Source organism: Meles meles, chromosome 15 (genome assembly GCF_922984935.1).
Source record: "Meles meles chromosome 15, mMelMel3.1 paternal haplotype, whole genome shotgun sequence".
NCBI lineage: Eukaryota > Metazoa > Chordata > Mammalia > Carnivora > Mustelidae > Meles > Meles meles.
Genome location: NC_060080.1, coordinates 23,678,178 through 23,699,203, shown reverse-complemented (window position 1 = coordinate 23,699,203; position 21,026 = coordinate 23,678,178). Strand labels below are relative to the sequence as shown.

General features: G+C 44.7%; 1 protein-coding gene across 1 annotated transcript in view; it reads left to right on the top strand.

Annotated features, from left to right (window-relative positions):
- Window positions 1–21,026, top strand: part of ALK (ALK receptor tyrosine kinase) — a 680,782-nt gene that overhangs the window by 194,448 nt on the left and 465,308 nt on the right. Inside the window, exon 2 of the mRNA XM_045978692.1 lies at window positions 5,507–5,626. Coding sequence (XP_045834648.1) covers window positions 5,507–5,626 — 120 coding nt within the window. The remainder of the gene's footprint in view (window positions 1–5,506; window positions 5,627–21,026) is intronic.

Below are 21,026 nucleotides of genomic sequence, written 5' to 3'. Positions count from 1 at the left end.
TTTCTCTGAAAATCACATCTCTGTTGTTCAGGCTCAGTGAACCGCCTGTTACAACTCCACCGTCACCACTGACTCCAGGAGATATGCAAATGCGCTGGGAGGGTTTCTTTGGCTGAGCAGGTGTGGGTGCTCAGCCCGGTGCATGCGGACTGCGCTCCCTCAGGCGGCCTGGCCTTGCTGGGTCTGCTCACCACCCCCATTCGACGTCAGGACCACTATTCACTTGACCACATTAAGCTTTGCTTTGTGTGACACAAAATCATTGTAAAAGAATGCATTATTAAGTGTGTTTTCGAATAAGGGAGGAATGCTAGCAGCCTGTCACTGATTGTTTTATTGTCGGAAGGAAAATAAATAAGTAGAACGCATATGAGGCAAGGCAGGAACGGTTCCAAGAAGTGTTTAGAATAGAAGCATTTTTACATTTTATTGATGTCGGTTTGTAAAACATGCTTGCTAGGGAACCCAGGGCATTTATATAAATAACCATCACACACAAATAGCTCTTTATTATTTATACTGAGGTTAGTATGATGTATTTACCATATTATGTACATTGGCTTAGGAATAAATAGACACACAGTGAGACGTGTAAAATACAGACTGGAAATAAAGATATTGGCCACTGGCTGGATCTGGAGTAGTAGAGTTTGTGGACAGTTGGTAGAGTTAATAATTAACTGGTGAAGAATACAGAAACAGCTCTCTGGGAGCACTTTCAGTTTCTGGACATTGTATCGGAGATCCCCAGACATAGAAAGGGAACCAAGACGCCCGTTCATTTTGGATTCTGAAGGAAGATAGAGGCATAAAACTTCCAGAGTGGCATAAATGATATTTAAAGCATAGATCATGCCCACATTAGCTCATCTGGCCCTTACAAAACCCTGAGGGTTGGTAGAACATACATTATTCTTGGTCTTATCATTTTGGGGACATGGGGTTTCCAGAGTATGTGATTAGCATGAAGGCCAGTAGCCAGTAAGCGTCAGAGTTAGCACTTTTCTCCAAGGCTCTGGTTTCATGCATTTATTTATTTATTTTTAATGTATTTATTTGACAGACAGAGATCACAAGTTGGCAGAAAGGCAGGCAGAGAAAGAGGGGGGGAAGCAGGCTCCCTGTCGAACAGAGAGCCTGATGCGGGGTTCGATCCTAGGAGCTTTGTTATCACTTTCTGAAATGGGAGCACCTGAGTTTAAGTGGAGACAAGTGTGTCATTTTGCACCTGTTAAGTTTGAGATACTTATCAGGCAATAAAATGGTGATTTCAAACTGGCAGTTGGTGATACATGTTGCTGTTTAGGGAAGTTGGGCCAGGAGCTATATTTAGTAGCCTTAGTATACAGGTGGTATTTAAAGGCATGAAACTGGTTGAGATCTCTTTGAGAATGAGTTTAGATGGAGAAGGGAAAAGGTCCAAGCTCCCCAACTTTCAACAACTGTCAAGTAATAAAACAATGATACCCCTATCCCCTGACCACCAGCGTTTAAAAAAATTCTGAGCATGATTTATTTGTCACACAAGGAGAAATTCACTGAGTAGTTCTATAAGGAAGAAAAGTCACAGTTTCTAAAGCTTTAGGAACAGGGGTCTATGGTGGTCGTGCCAAGTCAGAATTAGAAATCAGCACTTTGGATAGGCGAGAATGAATTTATAAGTAGGCAAGTGCTTGGCTAAAACAGATTCCTTGTTCATTGGCCAAAAGCTTCCAGTGAGGTCCAGGCATGTGAAATTCATAGTACTCGGTCACTGTCAGCTGGGTAAAACCACTGTGATGAAATTCAGTATTCAGCATGAAATCTCCTAAACGGTTGCTGCTGGAAAGTTCAGAGTTGTTGTGGGGTATTTGGGGGGGAGTGGTTTGGACAGTCTTACCTGTAGCCAACCAATAATGCCCTCAGCCCAGAGTGCATTTCCATACTTTTCGCTCCTCCGGTGGTCTCAGCCATCGCAGGCTAGCCTCACGTGGGCACCTGGAAGCTTCTTGCTCCTGCTTTCCCCTCTCCTTTCCTTGCCACCCCACTTCCCAGGTTCCAAGACGCACTCTTCTTGGCTAGCAGGTCTTATCTCACCCCTTCACCACATACATTTGTGCTGACAAAGCCCCTTTCACTCGGCACCCTAACATGTTCAAAGGGAAGCCCCCCAAACCAAGCCATTCTCTTGCTTCAGTGGATCGTGTCTCATGGCATCTGTGCTTCTGTGCCAGGAGACCCCCCTCGCCACCAAGGGTGAGGACAGGGGCCGAACGAGGGCATAAAGATAGAGATCCTCTTCCCTGCACGTGTTAGCTTCAGAGGTACTTTCTCCTTTATATTTCTAATTTATGCATGTTCTGTGGACTTCGGCTAGAACTCATATGTATCTTATGCTTCAGATACTGGCAAAAACATCATCTATGTGGGCTGTGTTTTTCTTGGTTTTTACTTTTTCCACTGGGGAGGCCCATCCTTTTAGTTGCCACCCCCCACTCCCCACCATGTAAAAAATTAGTACCTGTCTCCCTCTGGGAACCACGGAAACCCAGATTCCAGACAAGAATCCTAGGAGTTCCTGTAAGGGCAACATCCGTATTTCTTCGTTTTCTCCACTATTCCTCTCTGAAGATGGCCACCAATTTATTGGCATTTTGGGATAGAAAATGCTTTAGGTTATTTTAGGGATGACCCACAGTGATGCCTGTGGCTCCTTGCTGAGCCATGACTCAGCCCTCAGAGCCCTTGCTTTTGAATGATTTCAGATATTTTTTTCTCCCTCAATATATAACCTGGCCCTTATCTGTATTGGAAGTCATCTGCCGCTCTGTGCCCACGCACAGATCCATAAGTGCTTCTTGAAGTTGAGCGCGCTCCATTTGATGCTTCTCATCCAGGAGGAAGTTAGTACCATTCCCAGGCGGTGTGGTTAAGAAAAATGACCTCAATTGGAAGCAGGGAAACACTGCCTAGGCTTGATCTTCCTCATGCTCCAAAACTACTTAAAACTTGAGCTATGTCGATGACTCAGACCTAGAGATGCAAATTTTATTCACACAGAGGTCATTGCAGGATTTGGCTGTAAATGTTGTGAGTTCAGAGGGCCCCCACACTGTTGCCCAGTTCTGGAGCATGCTCAGTGGTGACCCCAGACCTTAGTCATTGCCCCCTGGGGACCCGAAGCCCAGTAGAGAGCCGCAGGACCCCCACACTGGTTTGTGGGGGCTCAGGAGGGTGGTGGAAAGAACATGGGCTGTAGCATAGGGCTAACCTAGTCTGTTGACTCTAGGCTCCTGCATACTGGCTCTGTGGCCACAGTCCAGGAGTCTAGCTTTCCTCAGCCTTGGTTTCCCTGGCTGCAAAATGAGGACCTGTAATAGTACCATTCACAAGGTTGTTGTGAGACGTGTTTAAAGTGCTTATTAGCATAGTGCCTGGTCCCTATGTGTTCAGTTCATATTATTAATTTTAAGTGTAATAAACCCAAGTTCTGCCCCCAAGTAGACCTGTGTGATCCTGGGCCTAATGTCTCTCTGCCCCATTGCCCATCTACAAAACAGAGCTGACACAAGGGTGACATGAGATAGCTTCTCTCTGAAATTATCAGCAGAGTTCCTGACCCCTTTCTGCCCATGTCCCCTGAATCATATGTAGAAAATGTTACCAGAAAGATGGATCTGGGTGCCAATCAACTCAGTTCTGATTTCTTTAGATTAGTGGGAGGAAAAGAGTCAAAACCCCTTTCTAGGCACTCGGGAGCCAGCACTTTCAACTGCAGTCTTTGGAAGGCAGAGATAAGGATGTCTCCTTCAGGAAGGTGACTGACTGTAGCATGCCCATCCTGGTCTAGGTGCAGGGGCATGTGATCCCAAGTGAGGCACCAACAGACAAAACCGTGGAGAAGCCTGGAGATGCAAGGCTGCCTTGGTCACCCAGCACAGTTATTTCACCAAAGAATGTGAAGAGGGTTTGAGACTCACGAGGGGTTGGAGGCAGGAGAATAGGGCTCGGAGGAGATGCTGTGGGAGGGGATCTGGAAGAAACTACAAAGCAGACAGGCTGGGAAAAGGCTTCCACTGCTATTTCCTGCTCTTCTTTCTCTTCTTCCTCCTCTTTCTCTTCACCAAGTCCCTCCTGAAGGTGACTTAAGAGTTATGTTTGAGTAGCAAACCAGCCCGCCCATGGTGGAGCGTGACCTTTTGACTAGGCAGACTGGGATTCAGCTCCTGATTCCATCATTTGCTCTGCTGAGACTCAGTGGTTGCATCTGTACAATGAGGTAATAATGCTTATCTTAGAGAGCCAATGTGAATATCATGTGGGATGATGCAGAGTAAGAGCCCAGCAAGAGGGCGCCTGGGTGGCTCAGTGGGTTAAGCCGCTGCCTTTGGCTCAGGTCATGATCTCAGTGTCCTGGGATCGAGTCCCACATTGGGCTCTCTGCTCGGCAGGGAGCCTGCTTCCCTCTCTCTCTCTCTCTCTCTCCCTCTCTGCCTGCCTCTCTATCTACTTGTGGTCTCTCTCTATCAAATAAATAAATAAAATCTTTAAAAAAAAAAAAAGAGCCCAGCAAGAGGGCCAGGCCCATGGAAGCTACAGAGGAACAGCTAGTCCCCTTCCTTCGCTTTCCCCCCACACTCACTCTTGCTGCACATCTGTCTACGAAACAGGGCTGATTCTCAACTTCAACAGAAAAGCTCTTTCTTCTCCAAGGGAGAAGCTTTGCCTGCCATAAACATTAGCAAATAGGGATTGAGTTGGGGATTTCCTGGGAAGAGCTGCATAAAAGTATGTAACCTGTGCTCATTTGATTTGTAGATATATTGTAATTACTTTTCACCACACAAAACCCACTTGAGGTACTATTAAGCAAAGGAATGATGCTGCTTTTGCTCCTTTTCTCTCAACCCTTCTTTCTCTCATGCAAATCAGACTGCTAATCCTTTGTGGCTGCCTGGACTGTTGGCTGGGGGAAAACCCATCACCCAGCCTTTTTTGTCCCTAAATATAACATAATTGTCAAAATCTCATAACTTCTGAGTGCAATTTCAACCCTCTCGTTGGTAAAGCAATAATAACCCAAGCAAACAGCATTAGATGAAGTAACGATTCTGAACATAAAATAGAGTGGAGGCATTATCTGGACAAGATGAATGGAGTTCTCTATGAAGTTGTACAAATTCTTATAGGAAGAATAGACTTTGAAAAGAGCCATTAGACCAAGCCATTAAGTAGCCTGGCTTCTAGTTCATCTCCCAGAGATGTCTGTCAGGGTGTTGGTCACAAGATTCAGACTTCTTAGATTTGGCTGCCTTGGTAGAAAATGTGTGCTGAGGTACTGAGGTCAATTCGGTCTACTAGGGGCTCAGTCTTTCTCCCCACCACCGCCCCACCCCCTCACCCCCCCCCGCCGATTTTCCAGTGGATGGTGTGAAAGTCTTTATACACTTTCTCCTAGAAGCCATATGAGTGACAAAAGACACACTTCAAGCACACAGGTCATTGTTCTTTCTGTTTTTGTGTCCAGGTCACAGCTCCTTGGAGTCACCAACAAGCCTGTCTTCTCCTCCTCCTGATCCTTTTGCGTGGAATCTGACATGGATAATGAAAGACTCATTTCCTTTCCTGTCTCATCGCAGTCGATACGGTAAGTGTATCTTTCACAGTTATTGGCGATGTACAATCACCAGCTCATAATTAAGGGAACTGTGAGTTTTAGTGTCCTCCATCTTCTACTGGGGCACATTCCAGCCAGACCTGGCCTCTCCAGACCCACAGTGGCTTTCTTTATCATAGAGGAAGCCAACAGTTTTGTTGCTACTGGGTCCTAACCCCCAGCCTTTATGGTATATAGAGTTCCTGATACCCCTGACCAATCACGAGACGCCATACTTAATCTGTGTTTTGACTGTGGTTTCTAGACACAGGGTTCTGACTCATGCATGTTTCTGTTGTTCTGAAGGTCACCAGTCTTCCAGGGACCCTCAAGCGACTCCTTTACATTTGGGTAACTCTTTAAAGGTACTTGGACATGTTCCTACAGATTAGTTCAGCTCATGTGCTTCTGCAACCACCTCGGAAGTAAGGAGGCCAGGTCTCATTGCATTTTCACAGATGTAGAAACTGAGCTTAATAAGATGGCACAGAGTGGATTCTCTAACCACAAAACCAGAATTCTTCCCTTACATTCAGATTTGCTCCCAGGAGGCCACCTACTCAACCTGCTATGTCCTGGTCTAGGAGCCATTAGGAGGCCATATTTATGTGGTGTAGTATTTCCTCATTCTCTGTGCTAATGCCTAACATTCTAATAGCTCCTAGAAGCTGGGCCTCTGCAGAGGAAAGAGCAGGTTTGGAAAAGAGTTGGTGTATTTTAGGTAGACATTTTTTTTTCTCTTGAATGTCTCTAGAGTGAATCCCATGAGGGTAGGCACTAAGATGTGTTTGTTTCCCCACTTTATCGTATCACGTAGAAGACACTCATAAAGACTTGTGCATGATGAACAAATAGAAAAGGCTTCCAGGGATGAAACGTACTCACGAAGTCTGATTCAATTAAGTATTTATGAACCTGGTATAGCACTAAGTTCTAGATTCCCTTCTGGGCATATTTACCTATTCCTGACACTCAGTCTCTGCCAATGGACCCGAGCTTTTAAAAACGAACCTAACAGAAATCTTCCCACTCACTGCGATCCCTCATGCATAAATGTAGCTGGTCCTGGTTCATATTAACTGTACCTTTCATTTCAAACTTAAAAAAATAAATGCATCCAAAGCCCTAGGGCAGTAGAGGATTACACTCTGCTGGGATGTTTCCTGCTGCTTCTAAGCCTCCCTAGTGGGAGAGGAAGATCAGTAGTTGTCAGAAGATCCCAGATAAGAATTACTTCTTGATTTTATTTGAGCCAGACATTGAGTGTCATTTTGTGATAAGGGCAAGTGTCTATAAATAATTGAAATCTGGGGCTTTGTATCGTTATTGCTTTGTAACCAGATTTGTGATACAACCAGTCTTTGGATAACATTTTGAATTCTCTCTCAAAGTCATTCAGTATCTCCACAGGATGACAACTTTTATAAAATGCAGAATGTCCAAAAAAAGGCAGGTCTACCTCCCTCCTGCTTGACACAGAGAGCATTGCATCCCTCCTCCGTGGAACATCCAGAAGGAGGTCGAAGGTCGAAAGGAGAAAGCCACGGGAGTTTGTTAGCAACTGTCTCCTGGGGCTTGGCCCTGGTATGCCTACTTGCTCTCACTGGGCCCTCACCCTTCTTGCCTGTAAAATGAGGCAGCATTGCATGCTGCCTTGGGGCAAAAGTGTAGATCACGAGTATTCCCAGCATCCTTTTCAAATTCTCCTTGTGGCCTAGAATCCTCATGAATTGCCTTCTAGGCTGAGGAGAGGACCCAGACCATTGGCCACACATTGCCCAAATGCTGGATAAAGATGCCAAAGGCAGTACCATTATTGCTATTGAGTCACGGCGGGGGGGGGGGAGGGGGGAGAACTGATTTTGCCTTGGTGACTCCTTGACTGAGGGTAAGGGACTTCAGAGCCTTTTATCTTACTATATTTAATTCAGTGGAGACCTGGCTGCCTCCCCCGTCACCTCTGTGTGCCTGGTCCGGTGCTGGAGACTGAATACAAATACATACATAGGTAAGACTCAGTCCTGCTCTCTCAGGGCTCAGAGGCCAGAGAAATAACTCTGTAGGCAGCTAGCTGGGCCCCCTGCCACAGCCAGTGCCCCTGGGGGCATAGAGCACACTGAAGGCTGAGACTCCTGTCCCCTTAAGGGTATTTGTAGGGGCTCAGCCCATATGTGTCTATGAACCAGAGAGGCCAGCAGGCTCCCTGGTGATAAATCCACACCTTTCAACTGCCGTGAAAGACATTTTAAGAAATGTTAACAACTTCATTAATTTTAAGACCTCAAACTTGGGCAGAGAAATTTGACTGGAAAATTGCCGCCTGAAGGGATAGTCCTTCAGACAGTGAGAAGTAACCAAGTCTCAGCAAGTTGACGTGGGTGTTTGAGTCATGGAGCCTGGCGCCTGCGTTCTGGGGAGGAGGCAGGAGGCGTTTTCTGGAGTGGGGGACACATAAGGGGGCAACGAGAGGGGGGCGGCAACAGCCTGCCCACAGGTGTCATGATGGACAGTGGCCGGGTGGCCCTCTCAGGCAGGCTGTCCAGTCCTGAATTGAGTGTGGCTTTCTTTTCACCAGTGTTTTATGAGAAGGGACGAGGTGGTGAGAGGCTAACAAGATTTACTCACCCCCAGTCTGTAATTATCTGCTTGAGGAAAAAGTTTGACCTACCTTTTTGAAGTCTTCCCATATTTCTTCTAATTTATGTTGGAGCCTTTTATGTTGTATAAAATATATTCTCTTCAGTGGCATTTGGTATCAGATTCCAGCGCTTTCTCGCTTCTTGTCTTGAAGGACGGCAGCCGCTAATTTCATCATTGACGAGGGGAGAGCCATACAGTCCTGCCCCAAGGCTTTGAAGGAGGTGGGGGCATCTAAAGAAATACCTTTTCTTGCTTCTTTTATCATCAGCTCTGATGCCTTAAGACTGATTTTTCAGCTTGGCTAGAGGACTGGGCTCTCACTACCCACCCAGATAAAAATCTGTTCATTCCGGTGGCTCCAGGGGCTAAGAGATTGAGGCCACTGAAGGCTGTGATCACCTTTGGTTCTAGAGGTACAGAAGCAGACGGTGTCCCACCCACTGAACTCATGTTTGCCCACTCCAGGTGTGGGAAGAATCAGACCAACATATGATACGTGATACAACCAAAGGTTCTGCTCCAGGTGAGCAGGAGGAAGAGAGTTCTTACTTACTGAAAAACAAAAACATTGGTACTTGACAAAACTCTTTCACACCTCTTTCTCACTTAAGCCTGTTATGAAATTATTTTATATCCCATGTCTGTAATGTAAATTGAGGGCCGAAGGAGTTTATTAACAAGCTCCTATGATGGAACAGGACAGCAGACAAGACTGAACCCAGATTGTCTGACTCCAAGTCAGAGTGCTCTTTCTACTACGACACAAAGGTAATTCAAAGATGAAGTCTTCCCTCCATGGAGACAGCTCTGATTTCCTGGACGACCTGATGTTCAGACTGAATGTCCAGTTTGATACCCAAGATCTAGGCAGCTATAGAATGAGACTTGATGTCCCCAAATTGAGGCTCTCCCGGGTAGGCCAGCTAATTCATCTCTTCCCAAATGTGGGCACTGTAGGCAGTCTAGACTATGGTTCCCATTATGGGTTGAATGGTGTCCCCCCCAAAAGGTAAATTGAAGTCCTAACCCCTAGTACCTGTGAATGTGACCTTATTTGGAAATAGAATTTTTGCAGATATAGTCAACTCGGGTCCATACTTCATTAGAGGAGGGCTTAATCTAATATAACTAGGTCCTTAGTAGAAGAGAAAACGAGACATAGATAAATACATAGGATGAATACCATGTAATGATGGAGGCAGAGATTAGAGTCCCATATCTACAAACCAAGGATTGCTGAGGATTGCCAGCAACCACCAAGAGCTGGGAGAAAAGCATGGGACAGATCCCTCTTAATGCTGTCAAGAGAGCATAGCTCTGCCAATGCCTTGATTTGGGGCTCCTGGCCTCCAGAACTGTGAGAGAATAAATGACTGTTATTTCAAGCCACCCCATTTGCAGGACTTTGTTATGACATCCCTAATAAAGTCATACAGTCCTTCGTCCCTCCAGCCCTGCAGTGTCTACAACATGGACTCCTGGCAAAGAAAGATTCCTCCTAATACCCAACATTAGGGCACAAAAAAGCCATTGTTGGACTTTAAATAAAAGTCCTATTAAAACTTCGTCTGCTTCCAAGCCCATGGAGACGCATCCAATTTAAGGACTGGTGCTATTGGAAAGAAAGAAAAATTAGACTTTTTAATTACTTTCCCTGCTGCCACTGCCACCATCACCGGTGCTGTTAATGTATCAATTTCTTTGATTGAAAACACTGGGTAAATTAAACATATCTCTCTCTCAAGGAAAGAAAAAAAAAATCAACCTGCCACAGAATCAAAAATGGAAAACAAAAAGGTCCACAAGCCCCTTATGGGATTTGCTTCATAGCTCTGGCAAGAAGTCAGTTTGATCACATTTCTGAAATTACATATTTAATGTGGCTGGACGTGATCAGCTGTTCCGCCCTCAAGGGCCTGGTGTCAGTGAAAAGCAGCTCCCAGTTCCCTCGTGGACCACTGTCATGGTTGAAAGCTTTCCTAACAATTCCCCTGCCCTGACAGGCCAGGCCTCTTTGTGTTCTCTTTCCACCCTGTTTCATGGAACTGGGAAGTCGAGTTCTTTCGTAGTCCATACTCTCGTATTTTTTTTTTTTTTTGAGGTTTTAAATTTTTTTTTATTTTTTAAAATTTTTAAATTATTTTTATTTTTATTTTTTTTCTTTCTTTATTTATTTATTTTTATTTGCTTATTTACAGCATAACAGTGTTCATTGTTTTGGCATCACACCCAGTGCTCCATGCAATACGTGCCCTCCCTATTACCCACCACCTGGTTCCTCAACCTCCCACCCCACCCCCCCACCCCCCCCCCGCCACCCCTTCATAATCTTCTGGTTGTTTTTCAGAGTCCATAGTCTCTCATGGTTCATCTCCCCTTCCAGTTTCCAGTTTCCCTCAACTCCCTCTCCTCTCCATCTCCCCATGTCCTCCATGTTATTTGTTATGCTCCACAAATAAGTGAGACCATATGATACTTGACTCTCTCTGCTTGACTTATTTCGCTCAGCATAATTTCTTCCAGTCCTGCATGTTGCTACAAAAGTTGGGTATTCGTCCTTTCTGATGGAGGCATAATACTCCATTGTGTATATGGACCACATCTTCCTTATCCATTCATCCGTTGAAGGGCATCTTGGTTCTTTCCACAGTTTGGCGACTGTGGCCATTGCTGCAATAAACATTGGGGTACAGATGGCTCTTCTTTTCACTACATCTGTATCTTTGGGGTAAATACCCAGCAGTGCAATTGCAGGGTCATAGGGAAGCTCTATTCTTAATTTCTTCAGGAATCTCCACACTGTTCTCCAAAGTGGCTGCACTAACTTGCATTCCCACCAAGAGTGTAAGAGGGTTCCCCTTTCTCCACATCCTCTCCAGCACACGTTGTTTCCTGTCTTGCTAATTTTGGCCATTCTAACTGGTGTTAGGTGGTATCTCAGTGTTGTTTTAATTTGAATCTCCCTGATGGCTAGTGATGATGAACATTTTTTCATGTGTCTGATAGCCATTTGTATGTCTTCGTTGGAGAAGTGTCTGTTCGTATCTTCTGCCCATTTTTTGATATGATTATCTGTTTTGTGTGTGTTGAGTTTGAGAAGTTCTTTGTAGATCCTGGATATCAACCTTTTGTCTGTACTGTCATTTACAAATATCTTCTCCCATTCCGTGGGTTGCCTCTTTGTTTTGTTGACTGTTTCCTTTGCCGTGCAGAAGCTTTTGATCTTGATGAAGTCCCAAAAGTTCATTTTTGCTTTTGTTTCCTTGGCCTTTGGAGACATATCTTGAAAGAAGTTGCTGTGGCTGATATCGAAGAGGTTACTGCCTATGTTCTCCTCTAGGATTCTGATAGATTCCTGTCTCACGTTGAGGTCTTTTATCCATTTCGAGTTTATCTTTGTGAACGGTGTAAGAGAATGGTCGAGTTTCATTCTTCTACATATCGCTGTCCAGTTTTCCCAGCACCATTTATTGAAGAGACTGTCTTTTTTCCATTGAATATTTTTTCCTGTTTTGTCGAAGATTATTTGACCATAGAGTTGAGGATCCATATCTGGGCTCTCCACTCTGTTCCACTGGTCTATGTGTCTGTTTTTATGCCAGTACCACGCTGTCTTGGTGATCACAGCTTTGTAGTAAAGCTTGAAATCGGGTAACGTGATGCCGCCAGTTTTGCTTTTGTTTTTCAACATTTCCTTAGCAATTCGGGGTCTCTTCTGACTCCATACAAATTTTAGGATTATTTGCTCCAGCTCTTTGAAAAATATCGGTGGAATTTTGATCAGAATGGCATTAAAAGTATAGATTGCTCTAGGCAGTATAGACATTTTAACAATGTTTATTCTTCCAATCCAAGAGCATGGAACAGTCTTCCATCTTTTTGTGTCTTCTTCAATTTCTTTCATGAGTGTTCTGTAGTTCCTCGAGTACAGGTCCTTTACTTCTTTGGTTAGGTTTATGCCCAGGTATCTTATGGTTCTTGGTGCTATAGTAAATGGAATCGATTCTCTAATTTCCCTTTCTGTATTTTCATTGTTAGTGTATAAGAAAGCCACTGATTTCTGTACATTGACTTTGTATCCTGCCACGTTACTGAATTGCTGTATGAGTTCTAGTAGTTTGGGGGTGGAGTCTTTGGGGTTTTCCATATAAAGAATCAACACGGTGAGCACAAGGCATGTGGTTGCCTTCCCCAAAAGGACTGAGTCCCAAGGGGTACCAGCAATGCTGGCGGTCACACACCACCAAGAACAGGGTACTCCAGCCACCCTGAGGACCGCTGACCTGCTAGGGGCCAATTAACCCAATCCATGAAAATTACATAAAAAGCAGATGGGTTAAGTGTTTCCATAAAAGATTTGTTTAAAATTCTGCACGTGATCATATCCCTTATCTTTTTTTTTTAGCATTTTTTTTTCATTTTATTTATTTTTTCAGCGTAACAGTATTCATTCTTTTTGCACAACACCCAGTGCTCCATGCAAAACGTGCCCTCCCCATTACCCACCACCTATTCCCCCAACCTCCCACCCCTGACCCTTCAAAACCCTCAGGTTGCCCCAACCTCCCACCCCTGACCCTTCAAAACCCTCGGGTTGTTTTTCAGAGTCCATAGTCTCTTATGGTTCGCCTCCCCTCCCCAATGTCCATAGCCCGCTCCCCCTCTCCCAATCCCACTTCCCCCCAGCAACCCCCAGTTTGCTTTGTGAGATTAAGAGTCATTTATGGTTTGTCTCCCTCCCAATCCCATCTTGTTTCATTTATTCTTCTCCTATCCCCCTACCCCCCCATGTTGCTTCTCCATGTCCTCATATCAGGGAGATCACATATCCCTTATCTTTAAATTGAAGACATATAGGCCCACTCAATAAATACCAGCCATTTCTCCATTAGTGGCAGATTGAATAAAGAGAAGCAGGAAGGAAACAGGCAGATTAAAAGATACAAGAGTGATTCACCAACTGACGCAAAGGCAAGAAAAGCAAGTCAAAAGAGAACCATTTAAAACAACTGTCACAGGAACTCCTGGGTGGCTCAGTTCCATAAGCGTCCAACTCTTGATTTTGGCTCAGGTCATAATCTCAGGTTCAGGAGATCAAGTCCTGTGCAGAGCTCAACGTGGAGCCCAGCATAGAGCCCACTTAAAATTTTCTCTCTCTTTCTGCCCCTTATCTCCTCCCTCTCTGTCTCTCTAAAAAACGAACAAACAAAAAAAAACCCCAAATGAGTAAATAAATACATAAAACAATTGTCACAAACATGGGGAAAAGCATTGACAAAAGGAGACAGATGAGGGAATGGAGACAGAGACACACAGAGATAGAGATAGATAGACGAATGTGGAAAGGATCACTCATGCCTTTCTGGTCTCCTGTCCCCATATTCTTTCTCCTGCTAACATGGTCTCAGCAATCCTACCTGGGAAGGTGGTTCCCTGATGCAGGTGATTCCCCACTGAGGTTTGCTTCAGTATCCCTACCTGCCTGCATCATTTCCCCCTTAGTATGTCTCTGACACCACAGAGAATGGGTGGATGGGTATATACATTCTTGGAATACCAGCCATAGGACTGGTTCTACTCTAGGCATTGCAGTGATAAATAGGGCACAATCACCTCCCCTTAAGAACCCTCAAGGAAGAGGCAGACATGCCTTCTGTATGACAGGTGCAGAAACAAAGGCATGTTCAAAGCTCCCTGGAAATAAAGAAGCAGGGCCAGTTCTGTGGGGGACTTCGGAAGTAGGTGTTTTGAAGATGGGGACAGCTCAGTTGGGCCTCAGACCCCGAGACCAATGAGAAGGGCATTCCAGGCAGAGGGAAAGAATGTGCAAAGCCAAATTTAGGACCAGGTCAATGTCGGTGACACAGGATGGGGAGGACCTGTGAAGAAGCATCATGGATGAGCCCGGGAAACAGTTACTTCCGATGTACTCAGGATTTAGACATAATCCTACATGTGAAGCATAGGTTGGAGAAGGAATGACAGGATGGGAATCTGGGAGAGATTCTGGCTATGGGGTGAGCATGACTTAGTTGTCCACCCAAGAGAGTCCAGCTTCAGTGGCTGAGTAGATGAATGTCGTGTTAACTGAAATGAGGAGGAGGAGAAACAGTTGGCAAGGAGAGATGGTGACCAAGACATCTAGAGGGGAGAAGATGGGGAGAGCTCTGCCAAGCAAATTGTATAGGAATGTTGTCAGGACATCCAGGTGAAGGCGACAGGTAGAGAGTCTGAAGTCTGGGTCTTGGATTGGCGGTAGTCTAGGACAGAGGTGAGATGGAGAGTCGTTAGCATAGAAGTTGTGGTTGAGACTGGTGGTTGGAGGATAAAGATTCTGGATATTTCATGTAAGAGGACGAGAAGCATGACACACAGAAATGGAGAAACAGGAAATACAGGAGGAGAACCAGAAGGTGGGATGGTCACAGAAACCAAGGTGGTGAAGAATTTTAGATACAGAAATCATCAACAGTGTTGAAGCCACTGAGCCGTAATGCGGAACAAAGAATTTAAGAGCCTTTTCTCACCCTTACGTAAATACTCCTTATGTTTTACATTCTTCCTCTCCCCTCTTTCTTGCTTTCTCCTTCCATTCTGTCCCCAGCTGCTTTGTTTTTGCTTCTCTTGAACCTGTCTCCCTGGAGCCTACCAGCTCCAGCCTGTAAGGCTCAGCTCGGTCCCTGCCTCCACGTTGGGGCTTCCACTGATGCCCAGACTATACTGATGTGTCCTCCTCCTTGGATTTTTTTCTGAAGGAAAAATTGATGGAATGCTTTTTATAACATTGGGTTGGTATAATCCCCCCCTCAGTATCTGAGAAGATTCTGACTTGTACAGGAAATGGTTATTTCTTGAACATCCCAAATTCTCTAAGAAACTCCATTAGATTATGTCCATCATAACAAAACCTGGAACTTCCCTGATGTTTCTTTTCAACCCAGTAAATTTCCTAGGTTGTATTTCATCCCTTTTTATAGCCCAAGTGTAAACTAGGTCAGCTGATAGAGCAATCATGGATGAATCTAATTTGCCCAACAAGAGATAAGTAAGAAGGAGACAAACTGTAAGAGAATTGTAACCATAGGAAACAAACTGAGGGTTGCTGGAGGGGAGTTGGGTGGGGGGATGGATTAACTGGGTGATGGGCCTCAAGGAGGGCACGTGTGTCATGAGCACTGGGTGTTATCTATAACTGATGTGTCACTGACCTCCATCTCTGAAAACTAATAATACACTATATGTTAATTAATTGAATTAAAATAAAATAAAATCTGTAGAAAAATGTAAAAAAAGAAGGTAAGTCACCTTCATCTATTCTCCCTATATATGCATGTATGTATCTATCGATCTATTTATCTATCACCCATTTACTCATCCAGTGGGTGTCTACAGTTTGCCAAGCTCTTTGCCTCTGCTCCTCATAGAGATTCTGCTCTAGTTAGCTTTTATGGTAGGTCTAAGATAGTCCCAAACACCCGTCTGAAAGGTGCTTCTTAAATGCTTGTTGCATGATTGCTTTGTATATGGGGGCAATATCCCTGTGTCTGATGATCCATCAAAACTAACAGGAAGGGGGCGCCTGGGTGGCTCAGTGGGTTAAAGCCTCTGCCTTCGGCTCAGGTCATGGTCCCGGGGTCCTGGGATCGAGCCCCGCATCGGGCTCTCTGCTCCGCGGGGAGCCTGCCTCCTCCTCTCTCTCTGCCTGCCTCTCTGCCTGCTTGTGATTTCTCTGTCTGTCAAATAAATAAATAAAATCTTTAAAAATAAAAAAAAAATAAAAAAAAAACAGGAAGATTTGATTGGGAAATAAGACTTTTCATTTTTAGCAAAGACATGGTATGTCTATTAGATTGACAGAGCTTCTTTTTGGAGACCATATAGGAAGCATTCCCTCCCAGCAGCTGGTGACCACATAACCCCCAGACTGGAACAGCCTGCAAGGTTGCAGACCTCACTCTGTCCCCATTTTCTCACCAAGGAAAGTTGTGTGGTGTCTTTCCACAGTACTTTATATTTCTGATGTCACACTTATTAGTGTGACTTATCTTAGTTATTTGTGGCCCAGAATCATCATGGTTCTGAGACTGTAAGCTATTAGAGGTCAAGGAATTCACATTTTGTTTCCTTTTGCATTTCTAGTGATTAAGCAAGTGTTTTGTACTCAGTTGAGTTGTTGATAAATACATGCTAGATGAAATTGCAGCATTTGCGAAACAATCCATGGGCAAACTAGTTTACTCGGGTCTCTCAGTTCCCAACCCAGAGCCCCTGAGGATCTCTGTTTTAGTAAAGGGTAGGGGTGTTCTCACCAGCCCTCTTATTCCTAAAGTCATGGCAGTTGGTTTCAGAAAGACAGAGGGCTAAGGGGAAAACAGTTTCTGTGTTGGACATACTTTGGTTTAGAATTAAAAGCTATGACATTAACTACTTTGGGCAGGCTTATTTTTTTTCATGTAATCTGAAAAAGCATATTCAGCAGATATGAGTGAGCTGAGGAATTTTTGTTTTGACAGCTTTGGGACATCTGAGATATTGTATATGGAACATTCCTAAGCAGTCCAGAAAGACATATGTCCAAAACACATGCAGGAAAAAGACTGATCAAGAGTGAGAAAAATGAGAGGAAATCCTTTTAAAATGAAATGTTTTGTCAAAGCAACCTCATATGCAAATATATGTCAGAAGAGACCTCAGATTAATAGAACTTTACCCATCCATTTGAGTAGGTGCCTAGAATAATTTGGTTGGTTAGAAATTGTGAGCTGTCAGGGTCCACAGTGGTTTGGTCAAATAGCCTCATCTTAAGATGAGGAAACTCGGCCCAGAGAGGTCAGTGATCTGCCCAGAGCTGGTGGCAAAGCTGAGAGGCAAACCCAGGTCATTGGCACGGAAGAGCCCACATCTAACCGACCACACAGATGCTTGGGCGATGGTTCAGATATATTCTTCAGCACTTGGGCTGCAAAGCATTTCCTCACATGTCACTCCTATCTATGGCTTTATCCATGTCGTCCCTTTAAGTCCTCAGGTCTCCATCAATCCAGCGGGTTCCTGATGTCCAAAGGGTTGCATCAGTTTGGGGTCGGTACCATCCTGCGGTGGAAGGACCCGCCGGTAACTAGCCCGGTCTAGTTACCTCACGATCACATGAAGAGCATCTTAAAAACGAGATCTGGGGTCCAGGCACAATAGGACTGGGTTTGGGAACCCAGGTCTTCTGAATAGTGACCTCCTTGTTGCCTATTTACATGTCATCTCTAACATTCAGACAAGCCGTCTGCCAGCCTCTCTCTGAAAGCCAAGAGCAGCACGGTGGGCAAGGAGCTCAGGTGGGGTCTGAGATGCAGAATCTGCTTCCAGCTCCAGTGCCTGTGTGTTTCCCTACCTTTGGCCAATAAATAGATCACTCCCTGGTTCTGTTTGTCATCTGAAAAGTGGAAATGGTCATGATTCCTAACTGACCGAATCACTGTAAGGACTGACCCTGAGGACAGATTTCTGTGCCAAAACACAGCGCGTCACTAACACCTTCTGAACCAGAGTGAGACCCATTTCTTCCTTCCTTCCTTCCTTCCTTCCTTCCTTCCTTTCTTTCTTTCTTTCAAGATTTTATTTATTTATTTGACAGGCAGAGATCACAAGTAGGCAGAGAGGCAGGCAGAGAGAGAGGAGGAAGCAGGCTCCCCGCTGAGCAGAGAGCCCGATGCAGAGCTTGATCCCGGGACCCTGGAATCATGACCTGAGCCGAAGGCAGAGGCTTGAACCCACTGAGCTACCCAGGCGCCCCTGGAATGAGACCCATTTCAGTGAGAGGCTGGTGGTAGCCTGCATTTTGGTGACCTGGCTCCACTTTGTTAGAAAGTTTTTCCAGAAAACTCTTTAAATCCTTAGTTTTGCCCTCTGGAACCTGAAAGCACTTTGGTTTAACCATGATACTCTCCATGCTGGGATTTAATGCTATGTAGCCCAACTTCAAAATTCATACAATGACATGAAAATCCGCACTCCTAATTCCCCCCACCTGCCTGGAATAACCTTACTCCTTCATCAGTTCTTAACACATTCTCTAGTGTAAACCTATACCATGTCAAAATCTTCTCATTATTCAAGCTGCAGCCCTAAAATAGACTCCTCTGTGAGCCTCTGGTCCTCCCAGGCAGAAAGTCTCTCTTGTTCTGTGTCCCCATGTCTCCACCATGTCTGCCAGCTGTGAGAGTTAGGTGGGAAAATTCTGTCTCCTCTCCCAGGACTGGGAGTCCCCAGAGGGCACAGGGTCTGGGCTAGGCCAGCCTGGTATCTGTCTGTGTTTTGAGATTGGTATCAGGGAAGAACCCCGTGGTTGTTAAGCTCCAACACCCAGCAGGTCCTCACTATTAGAGACCAGAAGAGTAAGTGGGGAGGATCATTTCGTATGTTCTGAGGTTGGAAGCCCCCATGACCATAAGCCTTTTCTGGTTATCATGGATGCCACATTGCTCAGTCTCTCCTCCAACCTTCTGCTTTTAGCAATGATCCCATTTATATGGATGTCAGTGCTGAGCAGTGGACAAACTACCAAACTTTTCACCATGTTCTACATGAACACTTCGTGGAAATCACAGGCAAAGAACTGGACTGGAAGTCCAATATGAGTTCTGGTCTCAGCTCTCTTACTTCTCCAGACCCCTTACTTCTCAGCTCTGCTATTTGGGCCAAGTCACACCACCCTTCTGAGCCTTGGTTTTCGCATCTGTAAACTGAGGAGGCTGGGCTGGTTAACTTCAGAACAGCTGGGATTTTAGTTATTTTCACTTTTCTGTTCTGGGATGAAGACCCATTTCTTCAATCCACAACATTGCTTTGGCCACAGATAAGAGAAATGAGAATCAAGCCTTCTGTGCCTATCTCCCACCACCCCAGGCATGCTTGCATACACACCCTCTTTGAGCCTCTTTTGTGGCTGTGTTTATATAATTGATTGATTGAAGGAGACTTGGCCCTTCTTTGCTGAAGCTTGATTATAAGTGAACTAAACAGATGTCTTGAATTGGGTGATTGGTTCCCAGATGCATTCTAGGGAGCGAACTGGTGGGAAGGAAGTAAATGATTTCAGTTCTGGGGCCCCATGACAAATGAGTAGTGGTTGTGGGCGGGGGAGCAGGCAATGGCTAGGTTTGGTACTTCGTCTTATGATGAAGTAAGTGACCAGATGTTGATGGCAGCTGGAAGATTAATATCAAAGGTAACCGGTGGGCTAAGTGCCCCTTTAGGAGATAAACCAGCAAGGGGGAGGAGCAGCCCCTCATCATCCAAGCCTGGGCTATAAGTCAGGACTCTTGGGGTTCTGCTGACCAGCTGCTGGAGCCAAGTTAGAGAGTTTGTTTTGGCCATCTGCCCAAAAAGGGAAATTGGTCTTAAAATGGTAGAGATGGAAGAGACCTGAGGATCATTTCATTCCCCCACTTCATATTTCAGATGAGGACACCGAGGCTTTGGAAGGTTAAATGACCTGCCTGAAGTCACAGCACAGAGCCAGGGTCTAGAACACAGATCTTCGTACTCAAGGTCTAGTGTGACTTCACTTCCAAAGGAAATTTAGATCATCAGGGCAAAAGGCAAGGATGCCCACTCTCACTCTTGTTGTTCAACATAGTACTAGAAGTCCCAGCAACAGACATCAGACAGCAAAAAGAAATAAAATATATTCAAATTGGCAACAAAGAAGTCAGACTCTCTCTTTGCAGATGACATGATACTTTATGTGGAAAACCCAGGGTGCCTGGGTGACTTAATTGGTTAAGCAACTGTCTTTAGCTCAGGTCATGATCCTAAAGCCCCAGAATTGAGTCCTGCATCAGGCTCCCTGCTCAGCAGAGAGTCTTCTCCCTCTGACCCAACCCCTCTCATGCTTTGTCTCTCTCATTCTCTCTCTTGCTCTCAAAAAAAATAAATAAAAATCTGTTAAAAAAAAAGAAAACCCCCAAAACTCCACCCCTAAATTACTAGAACTCATACAGCAATTCAGTAATGAGATAGGATACAAAATCAGGGCACAGAAATCAGTTGCTTTCCCATACACTAACAATGTAACTGTCGAAAGAGAAATTAGGGAATTGATTCCATTTACAATAGCACCAAAAACTGTAAGATAACTTGGAATAAACCTAACCAAAGAGGTGAAGGAACTATACTATAGAAACTAATACTTAGGAAGGAAATTGAAGAAGACACAAAAAGATGCAAAAACATTCCATGCTCTTGGATCAGAAGAATAAACACATTAAATAAAAAACATTAAAATGTCTATGTTGCCCAGTGCAATCTATACTTTCAACGCCATCCCGATCAAAATACCAATGGCATTTTTCAAAGTGCTGGAACAAAAATTCTGAAATTTGTATGGAACCGGAAAGACCCTGAATCGTCAAGGAAATGTTGAAAAAGAAAAACAAAGCTGGGGGCATCACATTGCCTGATTTCAAGCCAGATTACAAAGCTGTGATCCCCAAGACAGCATGGTGCTGGCACAAAAACAGACAGATCAATGGAATAGAACAGAGAGCCCAGATATGGACCCACAACTCTATGGTCAACTAATCTTTGACAAAGCAGGAAAAAATATCCAGTGGAAAAAAGACGGTCTCTTCAATAAATGGTGCTGGGAAAATTGGACAGCTATATACAGAAGAGTGAAACGACCATTCGCTTACACTATACACAAAGATAAACTCTAAATGGATGAGAGACCTCAGCGTGAGATAGGAATCTGTCA